This window comes from Cyprinus carpio, chromosome A19 (genome assembly GCF_018340385.1).
Source record: "Cyprinus carpio isolate SPL01 chromosome A19, ASM1834038v1, whole genome shotgun sequence".
NCBI lineage: Eukaryota > Metazoa > Chordata > Actinopteri > Cypriniformes > Cyprinidae > Cyprinus > Cyprinus carpio.
The window spans coordinates 5,897,096-5,923,105 of NC_056590.1; the positions used below are offsets into that span (position 1 = coordinate 5,897,096).

Consider the following 26,010-nt stretch of genomic DNA (forward strand, 5'->3'; position numbering starts at 1 on the left):
CGTGACCGGTGACGCGGGTCTCGTGTGTTTACGTGGAGAAACATGGCGGCGACGGTGACAGCGAATCCCGAATAAAACCCCGAGGAGATCCCACAGATTTACCGTCCGAGCCGAAGCGGGCGCACATGTCAGCGCTCCGCGTTTAGCGCTAGGCGTGTCTGCGTGCGTGTGGCGCTTTTATGACGCGCGTGTGTCCGTGTTTAAGCCGCAGGAACCGCGGAGATGATGGAAGACGAGGAGCGACAGAAGAAACTCCAGGCCGGCAAAGCCAAGGTGAGATTTACCTCCTGTCTACCTCATCTCCACCTCATCTTTACCTGATGACGTTTAGCCCAGAACATCACGCTCACCTGAGATTTACCTCATTGCTGTAGTTTACCTCAGAATTTAACACCCGACTGAGATTCAACCCGCTGCTGTCATTTTGTTATTTTTTTCATTGGTTTTTTTGTTTAACTCATTTAAATATTGTGACACACGTGACTGCACTCTCATTTACCTCTTATTACTTGCTTACTTTCACCCTTTTTTCTCAGAAAATAACTGGCGTCTGTGATTTGCCTCATATTTCTCAAATTTTTACCTCAATTGTACCTCATCGCTGTCATGTACCTCAGAGAACCACTTACATCTTTGATTTAACGGACATTTTCCTCATGTTTACCTCTACCTCTTATTACCTGAATTTTACCTCACATTTACTTCAGAAAGTAACTGGCGTCTGTGATTTGCCTCATATTTATCTAATTTCTACCTCAATTGTACCTCATCGCTGTCATGTACCTCAGAGAACCACTTACATCTTTGATTCAACGGACATTTGCCTCATGTTTACCTCAATTTTGCCTCATATTTACCACGTAAAATAACTGACATCTGTGATTTCACTCACGTTTTACTTCCTACTTACCTTTTTACCTCACATTTACGTCAGAAAATAACTGAGATAAAAAAATAAATAGATAAATAAATATACTTACCTTTTTACCTCACATTTACGTCAGAAAATAACTGAGATAAAAAAATAAATAGAAAAAAAGGTGGTTAAGAAGCCACAGATCTATAATAGAAATGATATAGATTCCACATATTTACCTGTATTTTACCTCACATTTAGTCACGTTTGCCTCATTCACCTGTATTTTACCTCACAGCTGTTATTTACCTTAGAATATAGTTCACTTCTGAAATTAACCGTGGTTTTTTACTGACTTTTGCAACATGTTGACTTCAATGCTATCATTTACCTCAGAACGACATTTCTCTGAGGTTTCATCTGTGAATTATCTCTATTTAACTAACATTTACCTCTATTTTACCTCACTGCCATTATTCAACTTCACATTTACTGTAGAGTATAACTCTCTCTTTATGAGTTTTAGTGTGGTGTTTAAGTTTATTATGAGCTTTCTGTCATGCAGTGCCTCTACTGCTATTGTTTATTTTCATTTTTATCTTAGTGAAATATATTAATATATGAATACACCTGATATATGTATGGATGATGTTGCGTTTTTTTTAGTGTTGATGATTTTTTTTAAAGCAGTGAATGGGTGCCGTCAGAATGAGAGTCCAAACAGCTGATAAAAACATCACAATAATCCACAAGTAATCCACAGCACTCCAGTCCATCAGTTAACATCTGGAGAAGACAAAAGATGAAACACATCCAGCATTAAGACGATTTTAACTCAGATACATAGAGTCTATAATCCATAATAACACTTCCAGTGAAAAAGTTGTGTAGTCTGGAATGCTACATTTCTCTAAATCTGATGAAATTTAAATTTTTGGCTGAATTATTCCTTTAAAATTATTCACCGCATTCTGTTGCTCATTAATATTTAATCAGAAATCATCTGAGCTAAAACTATCGAGTCGAGCAAGCTAAATGTCATCCAACGTGAATTTCTCACACCTTGTCAGGTGAACGTTGACGCCTGAACTAGTCGATTAATACCACGAAAACATTCACAGTGACTTTGTAAATGTCAGGAGCTGCTGAATAAAGACATTTGAGAAGGAAAGCGGTGATTCAGAGTTTCTCATGTAAGGTAACATTTGCAGTGAATGCGAACAAAAGCAGAAAAACTCATTTCTTTAGAATTGTGCTGCGTTGGAGCAGAAATAACTCACCGCTGACTGATTGCATGCTTTGTCCAGGAAAATATTAAAGCCTAAAATCTGTGATTGCTCAGTCATCAATACAAAACTCCTTAGATTGACATCAGTTATGTTTGGCATTATAAGTGAAAACTTATTTTTTTGTCGTTGTTGTTGTTGTTGGTAATGAAGCAAGGACAACAGAAGCATCATAACATAGATTCAAGATTTTTATTCGTCACATACACGATTATACAGAGCATATATAACCAGCAGCATAGCTCTTTTGTTGTGTTAGTATTCCTGTATTAAAGCTATAAAGCATGGGAAGTTCCTAGGTCTGATTTCCAATGCATGAATTGATCAAATGCATATCCTAAATGCAATGCAAGTTGCTTTGTAGTATGTGAGTTCATCATGCATTTGAGTGTTCCACAGCGCTCTGATGTTGTGTTTGCACAACACATAAAGGGATTTTTGCATGTGTGGACTGGAGGCTTTCAAAAGATCTTGATTTCTAAACCATTTCAGTGCAGTGAAAGACTCAGCAGATGACCCATGACCCGTTACTCGTGTGTTCAGCACCTCCGCATGTCCTGACGGCGATGCTGCGTGTCATGTGCTGGCTCAGATCTGCTGTTTGTTTTGCTGCACAGAACGGTTGGTGTTCGGAGCAGCTGTCAGTGCGCGCTGTTTTCGTGCCAGTGTCATTAGCGAGTGCTTCAGACGCTGTCAGGAACACGACCGGAGAGCAGTCAGAGTCTTCTGGTGTTGGAAAATGGAAACGCTGCATTAGTGAATAGCATGCATGATTAGAATTGGTGCATTGCATGCAAAAAAAATAGTATTTCAAAGATGGATGATGCAGTATTTCAGGATCAAGTGTTCATGCATGCATTTTTTGTTTTGTTGTTGTTGGAGAGCGTTTGGCGAGAAATGCAAGGCTGAAGTTGTTGCTGCTGTTTTTGCTTGAACCTAAAAGTGAAATAATAATAATAATAATAATAAAGTTTAAGGTATTAAATTTATCTAGATGGGGCATTCCATGCCAACTTAACTGGCTAAAAGTTGACTGAAAGAAATACATAAATGAAGAAAAAAGTCAAAATATTAAATGCCATGGATAAACATTTACTGAGTAATCCGCTATTTTGTAAAACGGGGTCGAAATGACCGTTTTCGCCAGAGATTTGGAGCCAAGTTACTTGAGAAAATGGTAGGTCCATTAGTAAAATTAGCTGACTTTCAATACTTGTAGAGTTATATGCATGCAGACATTGGAAAAATAATATTTTTGGCGCTCAGACAAGGATGTTCAATGCAGTTGCTTTGAAAGAGACAAACAAGACAACGTTGTTGTTCTACAGACATTCCTCTTTAAATAGAGTATTTAAATGCAAAGTGACTCACTATAGTGCCTTTAAAATGAAGAAGCTAATGGAAAAGTTAGTTAAGAACCAACATCTAAAAGGATATTAATATATCTTTAATGCTTCTTGAGTTACAGGCATGCAAACTTTGGGGGAAAAACACAAAAAGTGCTTTTTATTCATTTCTGAAGCATCACCATTGTCGTACAATGCAACAAAGATTGCTAAAGCCAACAGATTTTACTAAAAGAGCTACCAATCTCTGTGAGGAAATAACATGATGATGCTACCGTCTTTCTGAAGTCATTTAACCCTCCTGGAATTGGCTCCGAATCTACAACATAGTGCATTCTCAGATGAAAATTGTTATTTTGAATTTAATATTTTGTCTTTTATCACTATTTATGTTTGTCTTTCTTCAAAAGAAATATAAAACTGTAATATAAATAAAAATGTTATCCAGAGAAGTTACTGAAATTTGGTTGATTTGACACCGAAGGACCCAGGTGCATTCATGCAAACGCGAACTAACTCGAAGCAATTAAGGATTTTGAATCTGATATGTGTTAAACTATCAGACCTGTGCATTAGATTAGAAATGAGGCCTCATGCACACTAATGCACACCTGAATCCTTGAAGCGTATGTCCAGTCGCCTGTTTAACTCGAGGTCCGTTCTGTTGTGTAAAACCAATTGTTCCATCCCAGCGTGCAATGAAAGCGTTTTCTGCCTTCACCAGATCTGAGGACCTTAATTAATGTGTGTGATGTGATTGTAGACTAAAAGCTTTGGTTAACAAGAGGTCAGGCCGTGAGTATTCAGACACGCACACAAACCCTTTGTTAATCCCGATCAATAGTCTGCTGGGATAATTGGCTTTGCCAATAAACACCATCAGTGTCACTCAAGAGATATTATAATAAAACTAAAGCGGGCTGCCTAATTAAATACCTCCTACACGCTCAGCCATCGTGATCTTAATTAACAGCAGCGCACGCTCATGTTTGTGTGACCCTGTTCAGTGATTGTTTGGCATGTGGAGGATGCGTTGGTCATTTGTGTCTTGGATTTTTATAATAAAACCCTCTTATAAAGGTCCTAGTGTTTATTCTAGGATAATATATTGGCGTTTCATATTACCATTCAAAAGTCTGGTTTGATTTTGTTAATGTTTTTGAAAGAAATGCTCACCAGGGCTGCATTTATTTGATTAAATATACTGTAAAAATTGTGAAATATTATTATAGTTTTTATTACAATTTTCTATGTGAATATCTGTTAAAATAGAATTTATTTCTGTGATGTGCAGCTGTATTTTCAGCATCATTACTCCAGTCTTCAGTGTCACATGATCTTCAGAAATCAGAATAATATGATGATTTGCTGCTCAAGAAACATTTCTGATTAATATCAGTGTTGAACACAGTTGTGCTGCACAATATTTTTGTGGAAACTGTGATGCATTTTATTTTTCAGGATTCACAGATGAATAGAAAAGCATTTAAAAGAAAAGCATTTATTTGAAACAGACATCCTTTGTCACATTATAAATGTCTTTACTGTCACTTTTAAACAATTTGGCGTGTCCTTGATAAATACAAGCATTGTTTTGTTTTTCATTATTTTTCTTTTCGTGCTGTTCTGTGGATGCAGTTGGCATGAGGACAGAAAAGCAGCAGCAGAAGTGGGCCGTTCGGCTCTAAAGCAACAGCAGACCTACATTTGACCGAGTGCAATCGCAGTCTTTCCAAACAGGCCAAACGGGTGTCAGCAGGGGACGCTCACCTCAGGGAGCTGATTAGATAACCCAGAGATTAATGTCAGCCTTTGTGGGGAAAAACAAATTAAAGTTAATTTCAAGCTGTGCGATTGCTTCTGTTCCGGCTCCTGCTATTGCTTTCTCAGATTTTACTTTAGGACCGATTTATTGGTGACCGTACGAGTATCAGCCAGCGTTAGACTTGCTTTGAGCATTTTCTAGAATTGCCGTTGGTCTGAAAAATGGAAGCAGGTCTTCGTTTTTATCTCTGCGTGTTAATGCAATTTTAGTTTTAAACCATGCAAAACAATAGATTTATATATGACCGCCTGTTTCCGACACTGAATAAAAAATATAAAAAGGTAATTGCGACTTACATATCGCAATTCTGACTTTTTTGAATTCCCCGCAAAATTGAACCTTATAACTCGGAATTGTGAGTTGGGAAAAAAAGTTGGAATTGTGAGAAAGAAGTCAGAATTCGGAAACAGGCGGTCATATATAAATCTATTGTTTTGCATGGTTTAAAACTAAAATTGCATTAACACGCAGAGATAAAAACGAAGACCTGCTTCCGTTTTTCAGACCAACGGCAATTTTAGAAAATGCTCAAAGCAAGTCTAACTTTCACTTTCAGAATTGTGAGATACAAACTTGCAATTGCAAAAAAAATAAATAAATAGATTTGTGAGAAAAAAGTCAGAATTGTAAGAAAAAAAAAAGTTTGGGAATTTGGGCCACAACACAATTGTGGGGAAAAAAAGACGTAATTTGTTTTATTTTTTTAACTGAGTAGTGTTGTATATTATTGAAAACTTTTTTCAGTAGTTTGTTATCTTTGATGGGATGTTTGGAGGCTGGTTGTTATTGTCCTTCTCTGGATGTTTTTACAGCTGCTGCTCTTTGTGAAGTTGTTTTGTGTCTCCGGTGGATCTTTCCCAGGAGCCTCTGCTGTATCCTAGACACTCGCTCACCTCTCTACTCATTAGTGTTTATTAGTGTAATGGACGTACATTAGTGAGAACGCTCTTTTTGCTTGTTTACATACATAATGTAAAAGCCGCCTGCTCTGTCTCCATGGTAACAGCAAAAGAGACTTTTTCGAATCAGCTGTATTTCGGCTCCGGTGTTAAGAGGTTTTCTAGGAAATGTGTTTCTCACTCGTGTTCTTGAGCGTCTGAGAGGCAGTTTCTGGGTGAAATGTCACAGTGATGCTGATGTTCAGCGGTTTTAGAGAGGAAGATTGTTTTTATTTAACTATTACAATGTATAGAAATTAATTTATGAGTGTGTTGTCCGTGCATTGACGCAAGTTCACATGTATGATATTTATCTGGCAAAGAAATTGTTATACACTAAAGACATATTTTAATTTTCTTTATTCTGTGGAGGGATTTAACGGACTAAAATAAATATAATGAAATGATTCAATATTTTATATTTATTACAGCTGCAATAAATAAATAATAAAATAAAAGCACAGTGTAATGTATATTTATTTCATATTTATTCATGTTGCAATGAATGTAAAATAAAAGCACAAATAAATAAATAAAAGTGCAATGAAAATCTACATTTATTTAAAAAAAAAAAAGAAGTTAATTGAAAGGTATTTCAGGTCACTTTTCATTTTGCATAAATTTACATTTCATGCAGTTAATTTATTTATTTTATTATGCTTATGTTTTTTTGCATCATTTTGTGCTTCTCTTATTCAACAGCTGTGTGTGTGTGTGTGTGTGTGTGTGTGTGTGTGTGTCTGTGTGTGTGTGTGTGTGTGTCTGTCTGTGTGTGTGTGTGTGTGTGTGTGTCTGTCTCTGTGTGTGTCTGTGTTGTCTGTGTATGCTGTGTCTGTGTGTGTGTGTGTCTGTCATATGTCTGTCGTCTGTGTGTGTGTGTGTGTGAGAGAGACTGTGTCTGTGTGTGTGTGTGTGTGTCTGTCTGTCTGTCTGTCTGTGTGTGTGTGTGTGTGAGAGAGACTGTGTCTGTGTGTGTGTGTGTGTGTGTGTGTGTGTGTGTGTGTGAGAGAGAGACTGTGTCTGTCTGTGTGTGTGTGTCTGTCTGTCTGTCTGTCTGTGTGTGTGTGTGTGTGAGAGAGACTGTGTCTGTGTGTGTGTGTGTGTGTGTGTGTGTGTGTGTGTGTGTGTGTGTGTGTCTGTGAGTGAGAGAGTGTGTCTGTGTGTGTGTCTGTCTGTGTGTGTGTGTCTGTGTGTGTGTCTGTCTGTGTGTGTGTGTGTGTGTGTCTGTGAGTGAGAGAGTGTGTCTGTGTGTGTGTGTGTGTGTGTGTGTGTGTGTGTGAGAGAGAGACTGTGTCTGTCTGTGTGTGTGTGTGTGTCTGTGTGTCTGTGTGTCTGTGAGTGAGAGAGTCTGTGTGTCTGTGAGTGAGAGAGTCTGTGTGTGTGTGAGAGAGTGTGTCTGTGTGTGTGTGTGTGTGTGTGTGTCTGTGTGTGTGTGTGTGTGTGTGTGAGTGAGAGAGTGTGTGTGTGTGTGTCTGTGTGTGTCTGTCTGTGTGTGTGTGTCTGTGAGTGAGAGACTGTGTCTATCTGTGTGTTTATGTGTGTGTGTGTGTGAGAGAGTGTGTCTGTGTGTGTGTGTGTGTGTGTGTGTCTGTGAGTGAGAGAGTGTGTCTGTGTGTGTTTGTGTGTGTGTCTGTGAGTGAGAGAGAGTGTGTGTGTGTGTGTGAGAGAGTGTGTCTGTGTGTGTGTGTGTGTGTGTGTGTGTGTTGAATTACAGACGCTGTTACTCTGTCAGTCGTTTCTTTTAGTCATGTGTGGGATGTGACTCATGTTGCTCCTGTAATGTTCAGTTTTTCTGAGTAGAAAAGTTTAATAGGGTCGCACTTGATTTTTCTTGTTCTTGTCTTTTGGGAATTGGTTGAATTGAAGTCGGAGGTGGAAAGGTTGAAAAGTAAGAGTGACTTTCAGAAGAAGCGTTCATGTAGCTCAAACAGTACAGGATGACGCTAGCAACACCGAGGTCAGGGGTTTGATTCCGTGTGTAACTTAAATGCAATGTAAGTTTCTTTGGATGAATGCGTCTGCCAGATGCTTAAATGAAAGACCAGCTCAGGTTTTTACACTTTCAATCCTTAACCTAATCGGGTGTTCCTGGTTAAAAGGTTTTTTTTTTTTTTTTTTTTTAATAGCTTATAAATCTCTCGTTATACTATATTATCACCAAATCTTGCATTGTAGCACAAGTTTTGTATTTCTTTTCGGATCTGATCGATCGTAGCCCTCATTGATCTGATCTTGTGCTCCTCAGTTTATGAGCCAACATTATCCACAAATAATGCTTTTTCACTCAAAAACTTAAACTTAAGACCTATCCCTAGTGAAAAATAAATATACATTTCATGCTAAGCTTACTGCAAATACATTTACATATTCATGTACTTAATAAAATACCCTGCAGTTGTACGTCTAAACTGGTATACTTAAAGTCTGCTAAACTGGAATAACTAATTTTATACTTAATGCACTTTAAATGTGCGGAACTAAAGAACTGAAGCAACTGATGCAAAAAAAAACTGTGCCAAATAAATGAAAAGTTGATTTAAAAGATTGAGTTTGATTTTTTTTTGGCAGGCCGAACATTTCTGACTTGGAAGTTGCGGTGATCAAAGTCAGTAAGTTTTAGTCTAATGCAATAACATTAACTAGCATTTACAAGAAAAGGAAGATCCCCTCCGGGTCAAACTGACCCGAGCACAGCATGAGGGCTAAGAAGGTTAACAGTCAGGTTTAATTTACACTTCCAGACGCTACGGGATCTTCACACGGAGTTTCTGCATTTGGGTCAGTAAGTGTAATCCAGAGCTGCTCTGGTGTTTAACACACTTCAGTGTCCGACAGCGAATCCTGTTCATGTGGTCAAGATGTTCACGTTTGAGTTCTCATGATCTCTGGAGCTCGTGTTCCTTCCTGAAGATGATTTATGCTTCAGATGAGTGATAAATAGATCCGTATGTGGTTGCATGTTGATGAAGCAGATGTCTGTGTTAATGGGCGTCTGTGCTGCTAATCCGGTTAAAGCAAAGTTGAGGGATTTGCGGTGGCAGAGCGCAGGAAGGTGACCGCGTCGATCAACAGTCAGGCATGATTCGGCTCAGCTTCACCAGACTGTGCCGCTTTACCGTGGGTTTTTTTTTGCATTTACATATCGTTTCTCCATGTGCCATTATTATCGCTCATATATGTGTGTGTGTTTGTGTCCGGTGTCTTCCAGCTGGCCGAGTACCGGCAGAGGAAAGCCCAATCCGATGGCCAGAAGAAGCAGAAGAAGAAGAAAAAGAAGCAGGAATCGGACGCGGAGGAGCAGGGAGGAGATCAGAGCGTGTTTTCCCGCGGCGGAGAAGCCGTCACACACGACCAGACCTACACCATAGAGGTGAGCAGAGATGTGTTTGAGTAGCACTTCCTGTTTATCCTCATCTTAGACAGAGCACACTTAATAACTCTCAACTAGTGGCAGTTACATTTATTTTTTATCAAAAAAAAAAAAAAAAACTAAATTAAAGTTAAATTTAGCCCGAAAACAGAAGAGTAATCATATGTAATTAACAATCAACACTCCAGTGGTTGAACACAAACATGCTTTTTAAATGATGTGTTTGTTCTAATTCAAACTGTTGTTGGAAATATAAACATTTAAAGATTTGTAACTTGTTAATGATGCTAGAAACATGTTATCTCAGTTTTTAAGGAGCTGTGGTGTTTCTGTCTGAAATGCCTGTATAGTGTGATTTGAAATCACAGCGCTGTACATGTTATGATTATGGTTATTTGTTTATGAGTATAACAACATTAGATTAATCACAGATCTCTGTTTATGTGAGCTCTGTAGCTTTCATGGCATTATAAAGGTGCATGTAAACGCAGTCAGTGTCGGATCTGAGCAAGCGCTGTTGTTTGTGTTTGTGTGGATGTTTCTGCAGGCTGTTGTTGTGGAGGAACTGCTATAACTAATGTTTAAAGGTGAAGTGTGTAATTTCTGCGGCTCTGAAGGGAATTGCAGAAATAATGACTCCAAACAAACACAGAGGCCATGCATTATTGAAGACAGTGATAGAAAACAAGATAGAAAAATTAAGACTTTCAGCTCAGTGGTTTAAAGGGGTCATATGATGCGAAGTTTTCCTTTCTCTTTGGAGTGTTACAAGCTCTTGGTGCATGAAGAACGGTTCACTGTTTGGGAAGGTGCACGCTCCGTCACCGGTCCCGCTTTAGCGGGCGCATTGACTTTAGGTTACTCACGTAAACCCGGTTCTCTGATAACATGAGGCGATTCCCAAATTGAGATACCGAACGAATGTTTGAAAGAGAACTCTTCGTCTGCACGTGCTTTGAAATAGGAATCGTTGCCAATCTCAAACCTGCCAATCTGAAGGAGACGCTGTGTATGGTGTTTGAGGTCATTTGTAAATTACCATAGACTTATTGTTTTATTTCAACTATTTGTAACTGTCATTACACTTGTATACAAAACAAGTGTGCGTAGAGTGCGTGACGTCACGTGCACTACCGCCGGTGGCAGTAGACAACCAGACGCGGTTGTCACGGCGACCGTCACAGCCCTACACGTTTTTTTTAACCTTAAACCACATAAACACATTTCATTACACCAAATACACAAAATAATGTTCTTTTTAGCAGCATCATATGACCCCTTTAAAGAACTGCTGATTCTCTGAATGACAGTGATATTTTAGTATCAATGAGATACTATTATATTTTTATTAATATTTTGCATTATTTAGAGTTTTTATTTTTATATTTTAAATTTTCAGTGTAATGTTAGTTCAATTTTATTAATTTAATTGTTTTCATCTACATCTTGGATGGCCGGAGGGTGAGCACATTATTAGCAGATTTAAAGATCACCCTCTCTATTTAGACATGTGCTATATATTTAAACAGAACATAGAATATTTATCTTCCCAGCTCTTTTGCCCTCTTGATAAATTTATGTGGATGTTTTTAAAGCCCAGCAGGTTTGTGGTGTGCTTGCTGTTGAAGATGAGTGTGAAATTAGTGGTTGCCCAGGCAACAGACAACTGCGTTTGAACTGGTTAAGCAGCCTGAGTGTGTGAGAGTGTGTGCATGAGTGAGCGTGCGTGTAAATGAGTGTGCGTGCATGTGTGTGTGTGAGTGCGCTTGTGCGTGAGTGGGAGTGCCTGTATGTGTGTGTGAGTGTGTACATGTGTGAATGAGTGAGTGTGCGTGAGTGAGAGTATGTGCGTGAGTTTGTGTGTGTGTGTGCACATGTGCGAGTGAGTGAGTGCGCTTGTGCGTGAGTGAGAGTGCGTGCATGAGTGTGTGTGTTCACATGTGAGTGAGTGAGTGAGTGCACGTGCATGTGTGTGTGTTCACGTGTGCGTGAGTGAGAGTGCGTGCATGCTTGTGTATGTTCACGTGTGTGAGTGAGTGTGTGTGAGCGTGCGTGCGTGTGTGTGTGTGAGTGATTAAGTGAGTGTGTGTGTGCATGTGTGAGCTTGGGTGTGTGTGTGCACATGAGTGAGTGAGTGAGTGTGTGTGTGTGCACGTGAGTGGGTGTGTGAGTGAATAAGTGAGTGCGCGTGTGAGCCTGTGTGAGCGCGTGTGCACGTGAGTGAGTGTGAGCATGTGTAAGAGTGAGTGAGTGTGTGCAAGCGAGCGATTGAGTGTGCTTGTGTGAGTGTGTGAGTGAGTGCGCATGAGTGTGTGTGCATGTGTGAGCATGAGTGTGCGTGTGTGAGCATGAATGCGTGTGAGTGAGTGTGTGTGTGTGCGTGAGTAAGTAAGTGAGTGCACATGTGTGTGCATGAGTGAGTGTAATTTGACCTTCGTCTGTGAGCTTATGCTCAATGTCAACCATCTCTAAGCATGGAGAGTCTCCTCTGACTCTGCTGTTGAAGTGTGGTATGAAGGTGATACACATTTGCATTTAATCACCACGGCAAAGTTTCAAGCGGTCATGTAACATCCCCTGCAGCTGTTGCCGTGGAAACAACGCTTGTGACTGTGCTGAAATCTAGGGGAGTAAAGCTCACAGATCTCAAACTGTTGTTATGTAGCGAACACATGTGTCTGATGGGTTTGACGGCGCTGAAGTCATATTGCTGACCTTCTAAATTAACTAGATGCTTTTAACTAGTAAATATCAGTGTAACTTAAATTTCATTACGTATTGCTTGAATTATTAAAAAACAAATATTTGTTAATTCATATAAGCACACCTCTCATCCAATTATCAACACAAAAACTATTTATTAATTTTCATTAAGCACATTTTCTTCAACTTATTTCTTCAGTTGTTTATTTATTATTTTTTAAAAATTTAAGCACATTTTACCCCCAATTATCAATACAAAGCTATTTATTTACAATACATTTGTAATATTTGTATATTAGAATTAGTTGCATATTAATCAGTCGTGGCCATTATTATAGCGCTTCTGTTGTGTTTTCTGTGTCTGTGTCTCTGCACTGATCTGGATGTAGGTCAGACGTTCATGCATCAGTGTAATTAGCCGTGATCCACACAAAAGGAGAAGAGAACAGCGTCCGTCGTGCTCTTATATCTGAAGTGTGGAGACGGGTCACTCTCTTTCTCTGTCACAGAGGCTCAGATACAGCCTTCCTTAGCGCTCAGTTCAGCATGCCTCTCTTTTTTTAAAAGCGTTTCGGTCTTGATGAGTGACCCACTAACACCGAAGGCTCAGGAAGTGGAACAATGTAGAAATTAATTGCACATGTGACCTCATTATGTTTTCTTTCTTCAGCCCGAGAGTGAAGTCTCAACGACAGCCGAAGACTGTTCATCTGAGGTAAGATCTGTTAGACGGGTTATTTATTTATTTATTTATTTATTTAAGCACATTTTCTCCTCCAAATATCAATACAAAAACTATTTATTTATTTATTTATTTATCTATTTATTTATTTATTTATTTAAGCACATTTTCTCCTCCAAATATCAATACAAAAACTATTTATTTATTTATTTATCTATTTATTTATTTATTTAAGCACATTTTCTCCTCCAAATATCAATACAAAAACTATTTATTTATTTATTTATTTTTTTTTTTTTTTGTTTTTTCTATTTTTTATTTATTTATTTATTTATTTATTTATTTTATCTAATATCAATACAAAACGATTTTTAATTAAGTTATTTATTTATTTATCTATTTATTTATTTATTTATTTATTTATTTATCTATTTTTTTATTTGTTTTCGTTAAGTACATTTTCTCCTCCAATTATCAAGACAAAAAGACTTTATTTATTTATTTATTTATCTATTTATTTATTTATTTATTTATTTGTTTTTTGTTTTCGTTAAGCACATTTTCTCCTCCAATTATCAAGACAAAAACTATTTATTTATTTATTTATCTATTTATTTATTTATTTATTTATTTGTTTTCGTTAAGTACATTTTCTCCTCCAATTATCAATACAAAAACTATTTATTTATTTATTTATGAGCACATTTTCCCTCAAATTATCAAGACAAAAACTATTTTTTATCTATTTATTTATTTAAATTAAGTACATTTCTTCTCCAATTATCAAGACAAAACCTTTTTTATTATTTATTTATTTACTTATTTATTTACTTACTTAAATTAAGCACATTTTCTCCTCCAAAACAAAAACGCTTTATTTATTTAAGCATATTTAAAATAATTTATTAATTTATTTTCATTAAGCACATTTCTCCTCTAATTTTCAATACAAAAACTATTTTATTTATTTATGCAGATTTTTTCTCCATGTTTTATTTATGCACTTTTTCTCCTCCATTTATTTGTAGATTTATTTTCATGAAGCACATTTTCTCCTCCAGTTCTCAAAACAAAAACTATATATGTGTTTATTTATTGATTGATTTATTTTAAGCACATTTTCTCTTCTGATAATGTTTATTAGTTCTAATAATAACATATTTGTTATATTTGTTTTTTTTAATATTAATTGCATTTGTATTGACTTTAATTTAATAAATGACAAATGTAGAGTAAATGAACAGTTGAAATGAGATCCACTAGACGTCTGTTCCTCAGTGAATGTGTTTAATGAAGCAAGGGTTGGTGTGTTTATTCTCAGGCCAGAGTTTGGTTTTGTTAATGACTCGGGGGACGTAACTGTGCTTGTGAGCGCTGTATGATGCAGCACAAAAGAGAAATACAGAAACCTTCACCGCTTGGTCCTCTCCAGCTCTCGTGCTCAACGCACCATGTGACCTGCTGGTTGCTAGGCAGCGAAATCTTACAAAAGCTGCCTTAAATTTCTGACCAAAGCAGTTACTGTTAAATACCTGATTATATATATAATGTATATATATATATTTATCATTAAGCACATTTTCCTTTTTCAATTCTTAATACAAAAACCATTTATTTATTTATTTACTTATTTTCATTAAGCACTTTTTCTCCAATTTTCAGTATAATTTTATATTTGTGTATTAGGATTTGTTGCATTATGACATCATTTTCATAATATATTTAAAACATTTAAGTATTAAGCATTTAGTTTAGTTTAAATAGTTCAACATTTCAGCTCTACCTAATTGTATTCGTTGTACTGGCGTTCATTTAAAAAAATAATAATAGGTAAAGAAAAAATTTAAGTTTTATCTGTTTGTATTTTTAGTTGAGTTTATTTTAGATTAGGATAAAAGTTAAATAAAATAGTATAGTAGAAAGAAGTGTAGAATAAAATAAAAGTTAAATAAAATAATTAAGGCAGGAAAAATAACTTTTAGAATAGTGAGAATCTAAAAAGTATGAAAAATATGAACAATCTTCACATATTATTGCAGAATTTGGAGGGTAAATATGATTAACAGTCATGGAAATCCTACAAAAAGGTGTTTATTTTCTCAGTGCAAAATACATTTCATTGTGAAATTGACTGCATGTATGCAGGAATCTGTGTATTTGGTGCAAATTGCATTGTGTTTGTGCAGATGTTGTCCTAAAAGCACTCTCTCGTGAACTGACAGGTAAATGGTTTCCACGAGAGGACGTCGTCTGTGATCGGGGTACAGTAACGATAAAGCATCGCTCTCTCTCCTGCGTCTCTTCTGATGCACTAACCTCACATTTCCTCTCGCTTTACCTTCATCTCTGAGGCTCTGCTGCTTGTGAATATACTAATGCCGAGGCCACCGATGCCGTTCTGTGGCATTTTAACCGCGCTCACTTAATTCAGCACATGAATAGAGGAGAACGGGGCTGCTTGGCATTTTGTCGGCCGTATATTATATTGTTGGAGGGGAGCGTGTAAAGGCCGTATAAACTGCTTATATAAGAGACATTTAGCTTTCACAGGGACTAAAACCATCGACTGAAAGGAAAAAGATTAGCGAAAAGAGATTTAAGGACATCAGGTTCCCCTTTTATATCGATAGAGTACCAGTATTGATGCTAAATTAATGTATTTTATTTCTGCTAAATTAAAAAAAAAAATTTTGCATAAAGATTAAATATTCAAACACAGGAATAAAACTAGCATCATAGTCAGGATTTTTTAATATAATTGAGATACTGTTATAGTTTTTAATAATATAAATTCTTTTTTTTTTTTGCTATTTTCCATGTTCATTTTAATTGTTTTTATAATTTTAAATTTATATAGATTCTATTAATTTATTTCAGTTATTTTAGTTATATTAAAGTTAAAATTAAATGTTTACTTTTTTGTATTTCTTTTTTTCTGCTAACGTTTTTTTCTATTTTCCTCTTTCATTTTAATTTTATTTAAAGTAAAAAATAAAGAAATTTGTTTTTTAAAATAACTTTTTTTTTTAATTTTGTTTTTAAAGTAAAAGAAAGAAATTTTAATTGTTTTTTTTTATTTCAGTTTTAGTTATTTTAATACATCAAGTTAAACTAGCTAAAATAAAATATATTTTTAATTTATACTTATATTCTTTATAAAATTTCATTTTATTTCTGTTCTGTTTTTTTTTTCTATTTTCATTTTCATTTTAGGTAAAGTTCAATTAATAAATTAAATACATTAATAAATTAAACCATCATAATAGCGTTATTCAGCCGTTATTTTAGTATCACTGAGATACTGTTGTAGTTTTTATTAATATTTTGAATATTTTTTTATTTTTCTATTATATTTTAGTTTAAGTTAAAATTTTAGTGATTTTGTTGTTTTATTAGTTTTTATAATGTCTGTATAGATTTTAAATTACTTTTTATTAGTTATTTTAGCACATAAAAAACAAGAAATGTTGCTTTTCCAACTAGCTTAAAATAAGTTAAAATTTTATTATAATTTATTATACATTTCATATTAATATTTTAATAATTAAATAAAATATTAAGCATTTAATTAATTTAATAATATTTAAAATATTAATAATTATTAAAAAAATACATATACATTTTTTTTTCCAAGTAACAATTAAAAAAATTTTTTTTACAAATGTTTTTAGCTTAAGTTTTAGTGAAGGATAATAATCCTGGGATTCAGAAGGAAGTTCTCCGATTCTCCTGACCAAGCTCCAACACCGGCACTGTTTCTGTGTAAAGGGCTTTATATTGAGCGCTCCCGAATCCCTGAGTCTTACTCTGTCCCGGTCTCTCCGGCAGGAGGAAGATCTGCAGCGGTCCGAAGCGCACATGGAGCCTGACCTGCAGAGCGGCGGCCCTCAGAGCCGCATTCAGATCATGGAGGACGAGTTAGCCGCCAAGAACATGGCCATGGAGGAGCTGAGCTGCGAGCTGGAGGAGATCAGGGCCGCTGATGGAGTGCAGCAGGTACGTGTCCTCAGGCCTGCGCTGCTTTCGTGAAGGACTCGTGAGTCACGCTGGATGAGTGGGTGATGGATGGATGCCCACGCGTGACACTGATATGACCTCACTGTGATCAGGCCGAGCGGATCTCATAGCTGTTCACGGAACGTCTCTGTGTGACTCAGCTTTGAACAATGCGAACGCTCTTTCTTCTTGACATTGACTCAATTAGGCTGCCAGGAAAGTCACTTTCTGTCATGTAAATCTGCAGGGAAAGTGTTTCATTGAAATATATGCGGTCCCCTGCTGTTTGGGACATGAGGAGGTTGTTCAATTATGATTCGTAACAGAGTGAAATCCCAGTAATCGAGACTTTTCCAGAGTGCATTTGGTTTATAATACAGCACAGCTTATTGGCTTTGAGGCATGAGCATGCACATTCTTTTATGTATGTTTTTATGAATGCATTTTCCAAATATGCCGATATGTTTTTCTGTTTGGCCGATGTGTTTTTAGGCGGTACTTTTATTTTGAGGGCACTGAGAACGGCAGCACCTGCGCACACAGAACACTATTTACTGAATACCCCTTTTAGATTTTTAGTAGTTATAGTCATTACTTAATAGATAAAAAATATTAATCACATTGAAGGTCTCTTTTACACACCCGAATATGAACGCAATGCACTGAATGGTTTTCTTTATAATGGTTTCTATGAGAAAACATTTAATATTAAACGTTGTGCGGTTTATCTGCTTGCCTGTACAAAGTCTGCATCATCAACCTGGCCTTTAAATATCATTGTCTTACTACATTAGTACTACTTCTGTCTCACTACTAACTACTTGTGTGGTGTGGCTTTGTGTCCGCAGCTGCAGGACTTCGAGGAAGCGCTGAAACAGAGGGATGAAATCATCACGCAGCTCACCTCCAATCTGCAGCAGGCGCGGACCGAGAAGGAGGAGGTGATGAGGGAGTTCCTGGAGCTGACGGAGCAAAGCCAGAAACTCCAGATTCAGTTCCAACAGGTATCAGACCTGCGCTTCGTGAGTCATTAGCAGTCAAGTCAAGTCACCTTTATTTATATAGCGCTTTAAACAAAAAAGATTGCGTCAAAGCAACTGAACAACATAATTAGGAAAACAGTGTGTCAATAATGCAAAAAAAACTGAGCTTTATTATGATTTAGAGCAGCCTCTAACAGTAAAAAACAACAACTGTAACGAGAGCTGTAATGATACTGTAACGCTAATTATAGTGATGGCGAAAAATGATAAGCGATTACTCTGATAATAACTAACAATACTATAGCAGTAATTATAATGATAGCAATAACTATACCAAAGAACAACAAATAATAACTATGAAAATAGCGATTAGATTAGGTTAGATTCAACTTTATTGTCATTGCACATGTAAGGTACAAGGCAACGAAATGCAATTACTATAGCAATTACGTTAATGATAACTAATAATAATTTACCGATAACTATAATGATGACGATAACTATACCGATAATGATAACTGATAACTAGCATTTACTCTAATGATAACTATAGCGATTACTCTAGTGATAACTGTAATGAAAACTATAACGTTAATTAGTGATAACTATGAAAATAGCGAAAATGATAGCTATAACTATAGCAATGATAACTATAACCCCTAAAAATAATTATAGTAATGATATGTATAACGGCAACTATAATGATAACTACAGTGCTAACGATAACTTTAATGATAACTATAGTGCTAATAAATATAGTGATTACTATAGCGATTACTCTAGTTATAACTGTAATGATAACTACAACATTAACTAATGTTAACTATAAAAATGGCAAAAATGATAACGATAACCATAACGATAATTCTAGCGAAAACTAACTATAATGATAGTGATTATAAGTATAACGATAGCTATAGTGCTAATAAATATAGTGATTACTATAGCGATTACTCTAGTTATAACTGTAATGATAGCTACAACATTAACTAATGTTAACTATAAAAATAGCAAAAAATTATAACGATAACATAATGATAATTCTAGCGAAAACTAACTATAATGATAACTATGGTGCTAACGATAACTATAAAAATAGCAATAACTTTAGCAATGACATTAACTATAGCCATGATAAGTATAACGATAATGATAACTATAGGGCTAAAAATAAATATTAATGATAGCTATAATGCTAACGATAACTATAGCGATAACTATACTAGCATTTACTCTAATGATAACTATAATGTTAACTGTAACTAACTAATGATAACAATAGCGTTAAGTACTAACTATAAAAATGGCAAAAACGATAGCGATAACTATAATGATAATTATGAATGAATGAATGAATGAAAGATGCATTTATATAGCGCTTTATTGTCTATTGTGGGGGGGTCTCTCCTCAACCACCACCATTATAGCGATAACTATAATTATAGAGATTATAAGAATAACGATAACTATAGTGCTATTGATAACTTGCGATAACTGTAATGGTAACTGTAAAAATAGCGATAACTATAGGGATAACTCCAGTTATAGCAATAAAATAGCGAGTATAATGATAACTATAATGATAACGATAGTGCTAGCGAAAACTGTAATAACTGTAAAAATAACTATAACAACTACTTTAATCATAACGGTAAAGATAACGATGTTAGTTAGTATCTATGCTAGTATCCATACTGATAACGTTCTGCTGCAGTTTTGTCGTCTGCCGCAATCTTCAAACTCTCAAAGGTTGGGTGGATTCCGTATTGATTAGCATAAAATACATCCTCCCACATATAGTGTGAAGCAGTAATTAGCTTTTGACTGATACATTTATATTGAAAGAAATCAATAGACACAGGTTTATCGTTGTCTGCTGGTTTCTCTGATACCCTGATGCTTTCAATCTTTCCTCAGCTGCAGGCCGGTGAGATACTGCGAAGCTCCAACATCAGTTCCACCGCCGCAGATCTTCTCCAGGCCCGTCAGCAGATCACGCTGTACCAGCAGCAGCTGGGCGAGAGGGACGCACAGGTCAGAGGTCACCAGGAGAAGACGCAGGAGCAGCTTTTATTGATCGCGCAGCTTCAGGAGAGGCTGAGTGAAGCAGAGAGGGTGAGTTCAGCCCTAGGCAGCTGTTTCCAGTCATGCGATCCAGCGTCATAAGCTTTGCTCAAATCAGGCTAAAAAAGGTAGTATTATGCATGTTCATGGCTATACCACATGAACGGGAGTTCTGTTTTTCCTCAGTATCTGTAGGATTGCAAATGTGCTTGTATTTTTATGCAGTTTAATAAACAAGAACCTCATATTGTGTTACATTTTAGACTCAATATTGTCTGTTTTGCTCCGTTTCAGAAACAAATAAAAATAACTATTACTATAGCGATTATATGCATTACAGCAACTATAATGATAACTATAGCGATTACTCTAGTGATAACTATAATGATAACTACTACATTAACTAATGAGAACTATAAAAATAGCAAAAATTATAATAACTATAATAATTATAGCGAAAACTAACTAAGATAACTATGGTTCTAGCGACAACTTAGTGACAACTCAGCTAGCGATAACTAACTATAAAAACAGCAATAGCTTTAGCAACTACTATAACTATAGCCATGGCAAGTATAACGATAATAACTATAGTGTTAACAATAAATATTAATGATAGCTATAGTGCTAACGATTACTATATAGCAATAACTTTAGCAATTACTATAACTATAGCGATGGTAAGTATAACGATAATGATGACTATAGTGCTAACAATAACTATGATAGCTATAACAGTAACAATAAGTATAATGATAGCTATAATGCTAACGATAACAAAAAAATAGCAATAGTTTTAGCAATTACTATAACTATAGCCATGGCAAATATAACGATAATAACTATAGTGCTAACAATAAATATTAATGATAGCTATTACAGTAACAATAACTATAATGATAGCTATAGTGCTAATGATTACTATAAATATAGCAATAATTTTAGCAAATTACTATAACTATAGCCATGGTAAGTATAACGATAATAACTATAGTGTTAACAATAAATATTAATGATAGCTATAGATGTTTTTAGCATATTTATATTGATATATATATTGTTAACGATTACTATATAGCAATAACTTTAGCAATTACTATAACTATAGCGATGGTAAGTATAACGATAATGATGACTATAGTGCTAACAATAACTATGATAGCTATAACAGTAACAATAAGTATAATGATAGCTATATTGCTAACTATAACTATAAAAATAGCAATCATTTTAGCAATTACTATTACTATAGCCATGATAAGTGTAACAATAATGATGACTATAGTGCCAACAATAACTATAATGATAGCTATAGTGCAAACGATAACTATAAATATAGCAATAACTTGAGCAATTATTTGAATCATAGCCATGATAAGTATAACGATAATGATAGCTATAGTGCAAACGATAAATATTAATGATAGCTATAACAGTAACAATAACTATAATGATAACTATAAAAATAGCCATAACTTTAGCAATTACTATAACTTTAGTCGTGATAAGTATAACGATAAGTTTTAGAGATGACAATAGTGCCAATCAAAGCCATGGCAGAACTGATGTGCATCTTTGTGCAAAACACAGCAGTGTTTTTCGTTACTAAACGAATCCAAGTTTTAGAACGAATCGAGTGAGTCAGTAATTCAGTGACTCGTTCTAAAGACAATCACTTAATGGATCGGCCATTTGAACGAATCGGTTGAATGAGTGATTCAATGACTCACGCATTAAGACTCGCTGCCACCTAATGGAGGTTTTACTTTCATAATATCATTTAATATTTCAGTTTTATTGAGTCTTGAATCAAAATATTTATTTTTAAAGCTACTTTTTTGTTCAATGCTTTTCTCATTTACCAGGATATTCACTTTAAATGAGCTTTTGGGGGTGATTTCTCAGACGAAATTGATGTGCGATCAATTAAACGGCACATCATGTTATTGATTAGATTAAAAACTCAACAGCACTTGATCAAATACAACTATTTTAAACTAAAAACCTTTTTCCCGTCATAAGGTCCGCACACAAGCTGAAGAGTCGTTCGCTCAGAGTTTACGAGAGAAGGACCTACTGAATACTGAACATCAGCGTCTGATAACACAGCTTAACGATCAGCTTCTGACTTCCAAACAACAAGTGGAGGAAGTCAACAAACATCTCGCTGCGAAAACCCAAGAGCTGGACAGCTGTGAAAAAGAGCTCTCCGCGTCCAGACAGAAAGAGCGCATGTCGTCCGGAGAAATCCTGCAGCTCATGAAAATCGTGGAGGACCTCCAGCAGCGCTGCCACCAGGGAGGCCAGTCGGGAGCGGAGACGCTCCGCAGAATCGATGCCGACGACTGGAGCCGCCGGATGGAGCAGCTAAGAGCCGAACTGGACGAAATGTACGGTCAGCAGATCACGCAGATGAAGCAGGAGCTTCGCACTCAGCAAGCGACAGAGCTGGAGCGCATCCAAGCGCAGCACTGCTCGGAAACAGAGAAGATCGTCCAGCAGCATCAATCAGAGCTGGAGAGGTTTAAAGCTCAGCTCTTCCAGAGCACCGGAGGCGTCAACGTGCTGAACGTGAAGCTCATCGAGCTCCAGCAGAAGCTGCAGGAGACGCAAGTGCTGCGTGAAAAGGCAGAGCAGGAGCTAACGCAGGCGAGCGCAGAAAAACTCAGTCTGGCGCAGGAGCTGGAGCGTTTGCGCGACGAGCTGCAAAGAGCCAAAATACAGAGCCCTGAGAAAATCCAACATGCTATTAGCGACCTGCGGACGCAGCTCGATTTGGCGCACAAAGCCAACGGCGAACTAGAAGCCAAGCACGAATCAGAAATCACCAACTATAAGATCAAACTGGAGATTGCGAGCGGGGAGAAAAGACGCGCGGTGCTGGACCGCATGGCCGAATCGCTGGAGTCCGAGCTGGAGCGCCTGCGAACGCAGCTCTTGTTCAGCCACGAGGAGGAGCTCTCCCAACTCAGAGACGACCTTCAACGGGAGAGCCAGCTCAACGTGGAGAACCTGCGCGACGAGTTGAGCGTGAGGCACCGCGAGGCTTTGGACAGTTTTGAAGACAAGCTGCGGTCGGTGGAGAGCGAGAGAGCGGCGTTGGCTTCGGAGATCGGCCGGCTTTCCTCGGACAACGAACAGATGTGTGTGCGACTGAAAGAGCTTCAGGAGGAGACTGAGAAGCAGAGAAACACGTTCTCCTTCGCTGAGAAGAACTTCGAGGTGAACTACCAGGAGCTGAAGGACGAGTACACGTGCCTGGTGAGCGCTAAGCTACAGCTCGAGCAGCGCTTGCTCAGAGAAGCCATGCAGTATGAGACCAAACTCAGAGATCTGCAAACCAGACGCGAGGAGGTGGACGGGAAGACGGCGATTGAAAAAGACTCTTCAGAGCTGATGGAGAAGCTGGAGACGGCTGAGAGTGAGAAGAAGAGCTTAGCCGAGCGTCTCTGGCGGATGGAAACGGAGCTGGAGATGCTGAAGAGAGACGGAGACGAAGACTGCAGCATTGCTGGTGGGCTGTGCTCGGCGGAGACGCATCACGCACACATCCGATCTCCGTCGGAGGAACTGGATGCTTTGCAAGACGAGGAGCAGCCGCAGGAGGGGAGGGAGAGAGAGAAGACGCTGCGAGGCACCTCAAGCGCGCGTGTCTCGCTCACACACACACACACACCCACCGCACAGCAGCAGCAGCGCCGCACGGGAGCCGCAGGATCAGCTCCCCCTTCACGCCCGACCGACTCCCGCCGAATGGTGAAAGAGCCGTGCCTCTGTGTTCCCCCCCCGGAGCAATCCTCCGTTTCTTCGTCGCTCTGCACTCGTGCCACTGCACGTTCGGTGTTGACAAGCATAGATTTTGATGCAGATGCTGTGGACAGAAGGATTTATGTGGTCGTGGTGATGGATTGTTTGTTTTGTGTTTTGTGTTCTGCTGGTGGAGTATTGTTCTGGATGATGTTTGTGATGCGGTTTGTGATCCGAGAGCCTGTATAGACCGCTCATGATGCATCTCTCATTCATGCGGAAATGGGACGGCGCTGGTAGCATGTAAGTGTCCGTCTGTTTTTTTTTTGGTGTTCCCCTTCAGCTCTTGCCTGCCACAAACTTAACTGATTTTTTTTGTGTTGTTTTTTTTTTTCCCTTTAGGTTGAAGGTTGCAGGTTCAAAAGTTTTAAAGGTTTTGGGTTTTATTTGGGAGTCTGTGTGTTCCCCTTCAGCTTAAAAATGACGCTCAACAGTTTAACAATAAATGTGTGTATGTAGAAAGCTAGTGTGTGTAAGAGTCTGCTTTCAGGTTACAATGCATGTTGCCTGCTTAAGTGCTGAGAGAGCAGATCTTCGCCTGAGAGGAGTGGTTTTTGTTCACTACCCATTAGCTCATTACCATTGTTGTTGAATATTTTTGTCCTCATTTTCATGTATTTTAAGCATGCTCTAAATCAGAATCTCCAAAGATTGTGCTCTCCAGTCCGCTCCACCTACACAATAGCGCGTTAGTATGAAGAAGAACCCATCCTATACTTATTTCATAATATAGTTAAAAGGTATAACCTCAACTCAAGGAAATAAATATTTTTTGAATAAACCATAAGTATTTTTCAGAGTGATTTTGATGTTGCAGATATGACCCGAATGTCCTTTCATTGCACTAATTGTAACTTAATTGTAACCCTCCGTCTCTCTGATGCTTAATTCTCAATTAAATGGGTTGATTTGATGAATTGTCATCCATTTTGATTTGTTGTTATGAAATATAAATGTTTTTTTTATTTTCTGATTGTTTCTTAATTGTAACCCTCCGTCTCTCTGATGCTTAATTCTCAAGAAATCTCAAGAATTGTCATCATTTTGTCGATGCAGGATCGCTCAGCTGCGGTTTGTGATCCGCAGGTGGAGACGGGAGACGATGGAGACGCCGTCAGAGCCTGTCTCATGATGCAAGTCCTGCGGAAATGACGTCCTCTCGTAGCATGTAAGTGTCCGTCTGTTGGATGTTCCCCTTCATCTTAAAATTAATGACGCTCAGACAGTTGTAACAGGTGTCGGAATTACTTGGATCGTTTTTACGTTCAAAGGAGACAAATTAATTGCTAAGAAATGCCGCACATGAACTTATAAAAAAAGTATTTTTACAGTGTTTTGGTATAAATGTGTGTATGGTTGTCGCCTAGAGTGTCTGGTGTGTCTGCTGCGGTTAAAGTGCGGTATTAAGTGCATATGCTTATATCGTAGTGTCGCATATGACCATTTATCAGAAAACCTAGTATGCTTTCTTTTGTTAGTTTTTTTGTGAGATGTATATTTTTCTTTGTATTTTATTCTATAGGATTTGTTTTGTTTGCTGCGGATTTTTTTTTTGTTTTTTATTGTTTGTGTATCTGTGTCATCTATCAGAAACCGACCCTCCTGCCTCTTTTGTGTCTCATATAATAGGAGCCTCACGTAGGTCTTATGATGTGCTGGAGCCACGTTGTGGTGTGTGTGTCGGTGTGTGTGTTGGTATGAGAGAGTGTGTGTGTGCGAGAGTGTTCTGTGTGCGTGTGCTGGAGTCCGTCGGGCTCGTCTCCTGCGGAACGCATGAGAGAGAGTCGTTTGTGTGTCTTGTGGAGTGAGAGAGTGTGGGGTTTAGGTGTTTGTGTGTGTGGTGTGGGCTCAAGAGACAGGGTGTGTGTGGGTGCCGCCCCGATGTGTGTGTGTGTGTGTGTGAGAGAGAGATGTTTGTTTCAGATAAAGACTCACAAGATTGTCCAGCATGAAAGCTCAGTGTTATTTTGGTATCATTGAGATGCTGTTTTTTTGTATAACTTTTATTAACATTAGTTCGTTTTAATTTGTATATTTTCAGTTTTCATTTTAATTCTAGTTAGTTTTAGTAATTTTGTTGTATGTTTTTTTTATTATTGTTATTTATTTTTTATTTGTTTTTATGTTTCATTTTTTTTAGTTAAAGGAATTTTG

At 37.3% G+C, this 26,010-nt stretch overlaps 1 protein-coding gene across 1 annotated transcript; it reads left to right on the forward strand.

Moving 5' to 3' along the window:
• LOC109062297 (A-kinase anchor protein 9-like) lies at positions 1–25,008 on the forward strand. The gene is made up of 9 exons (XM_042775901.1): positions 1–273; positions 9,460–9,621; positions 12,995–13,039; positions 15,229–15,267; positions 16,835–17,002; positions 17,851–18,006; positions 19,903–20,100; positions 22,072–23,700; positions 24,913–25,008. Exons 1-9 carry the CDS (start codon positions 223–225, stop codon positions 25,006–25,008), a joined length of 2,544 nt encoding a protein of 847 aa, XP_042631835.1. The 5' UTR covers positions 1–222.
• The last annotated feature ends 1,002 nt before the right edge of the window (positions 25,009–26,010 follow it).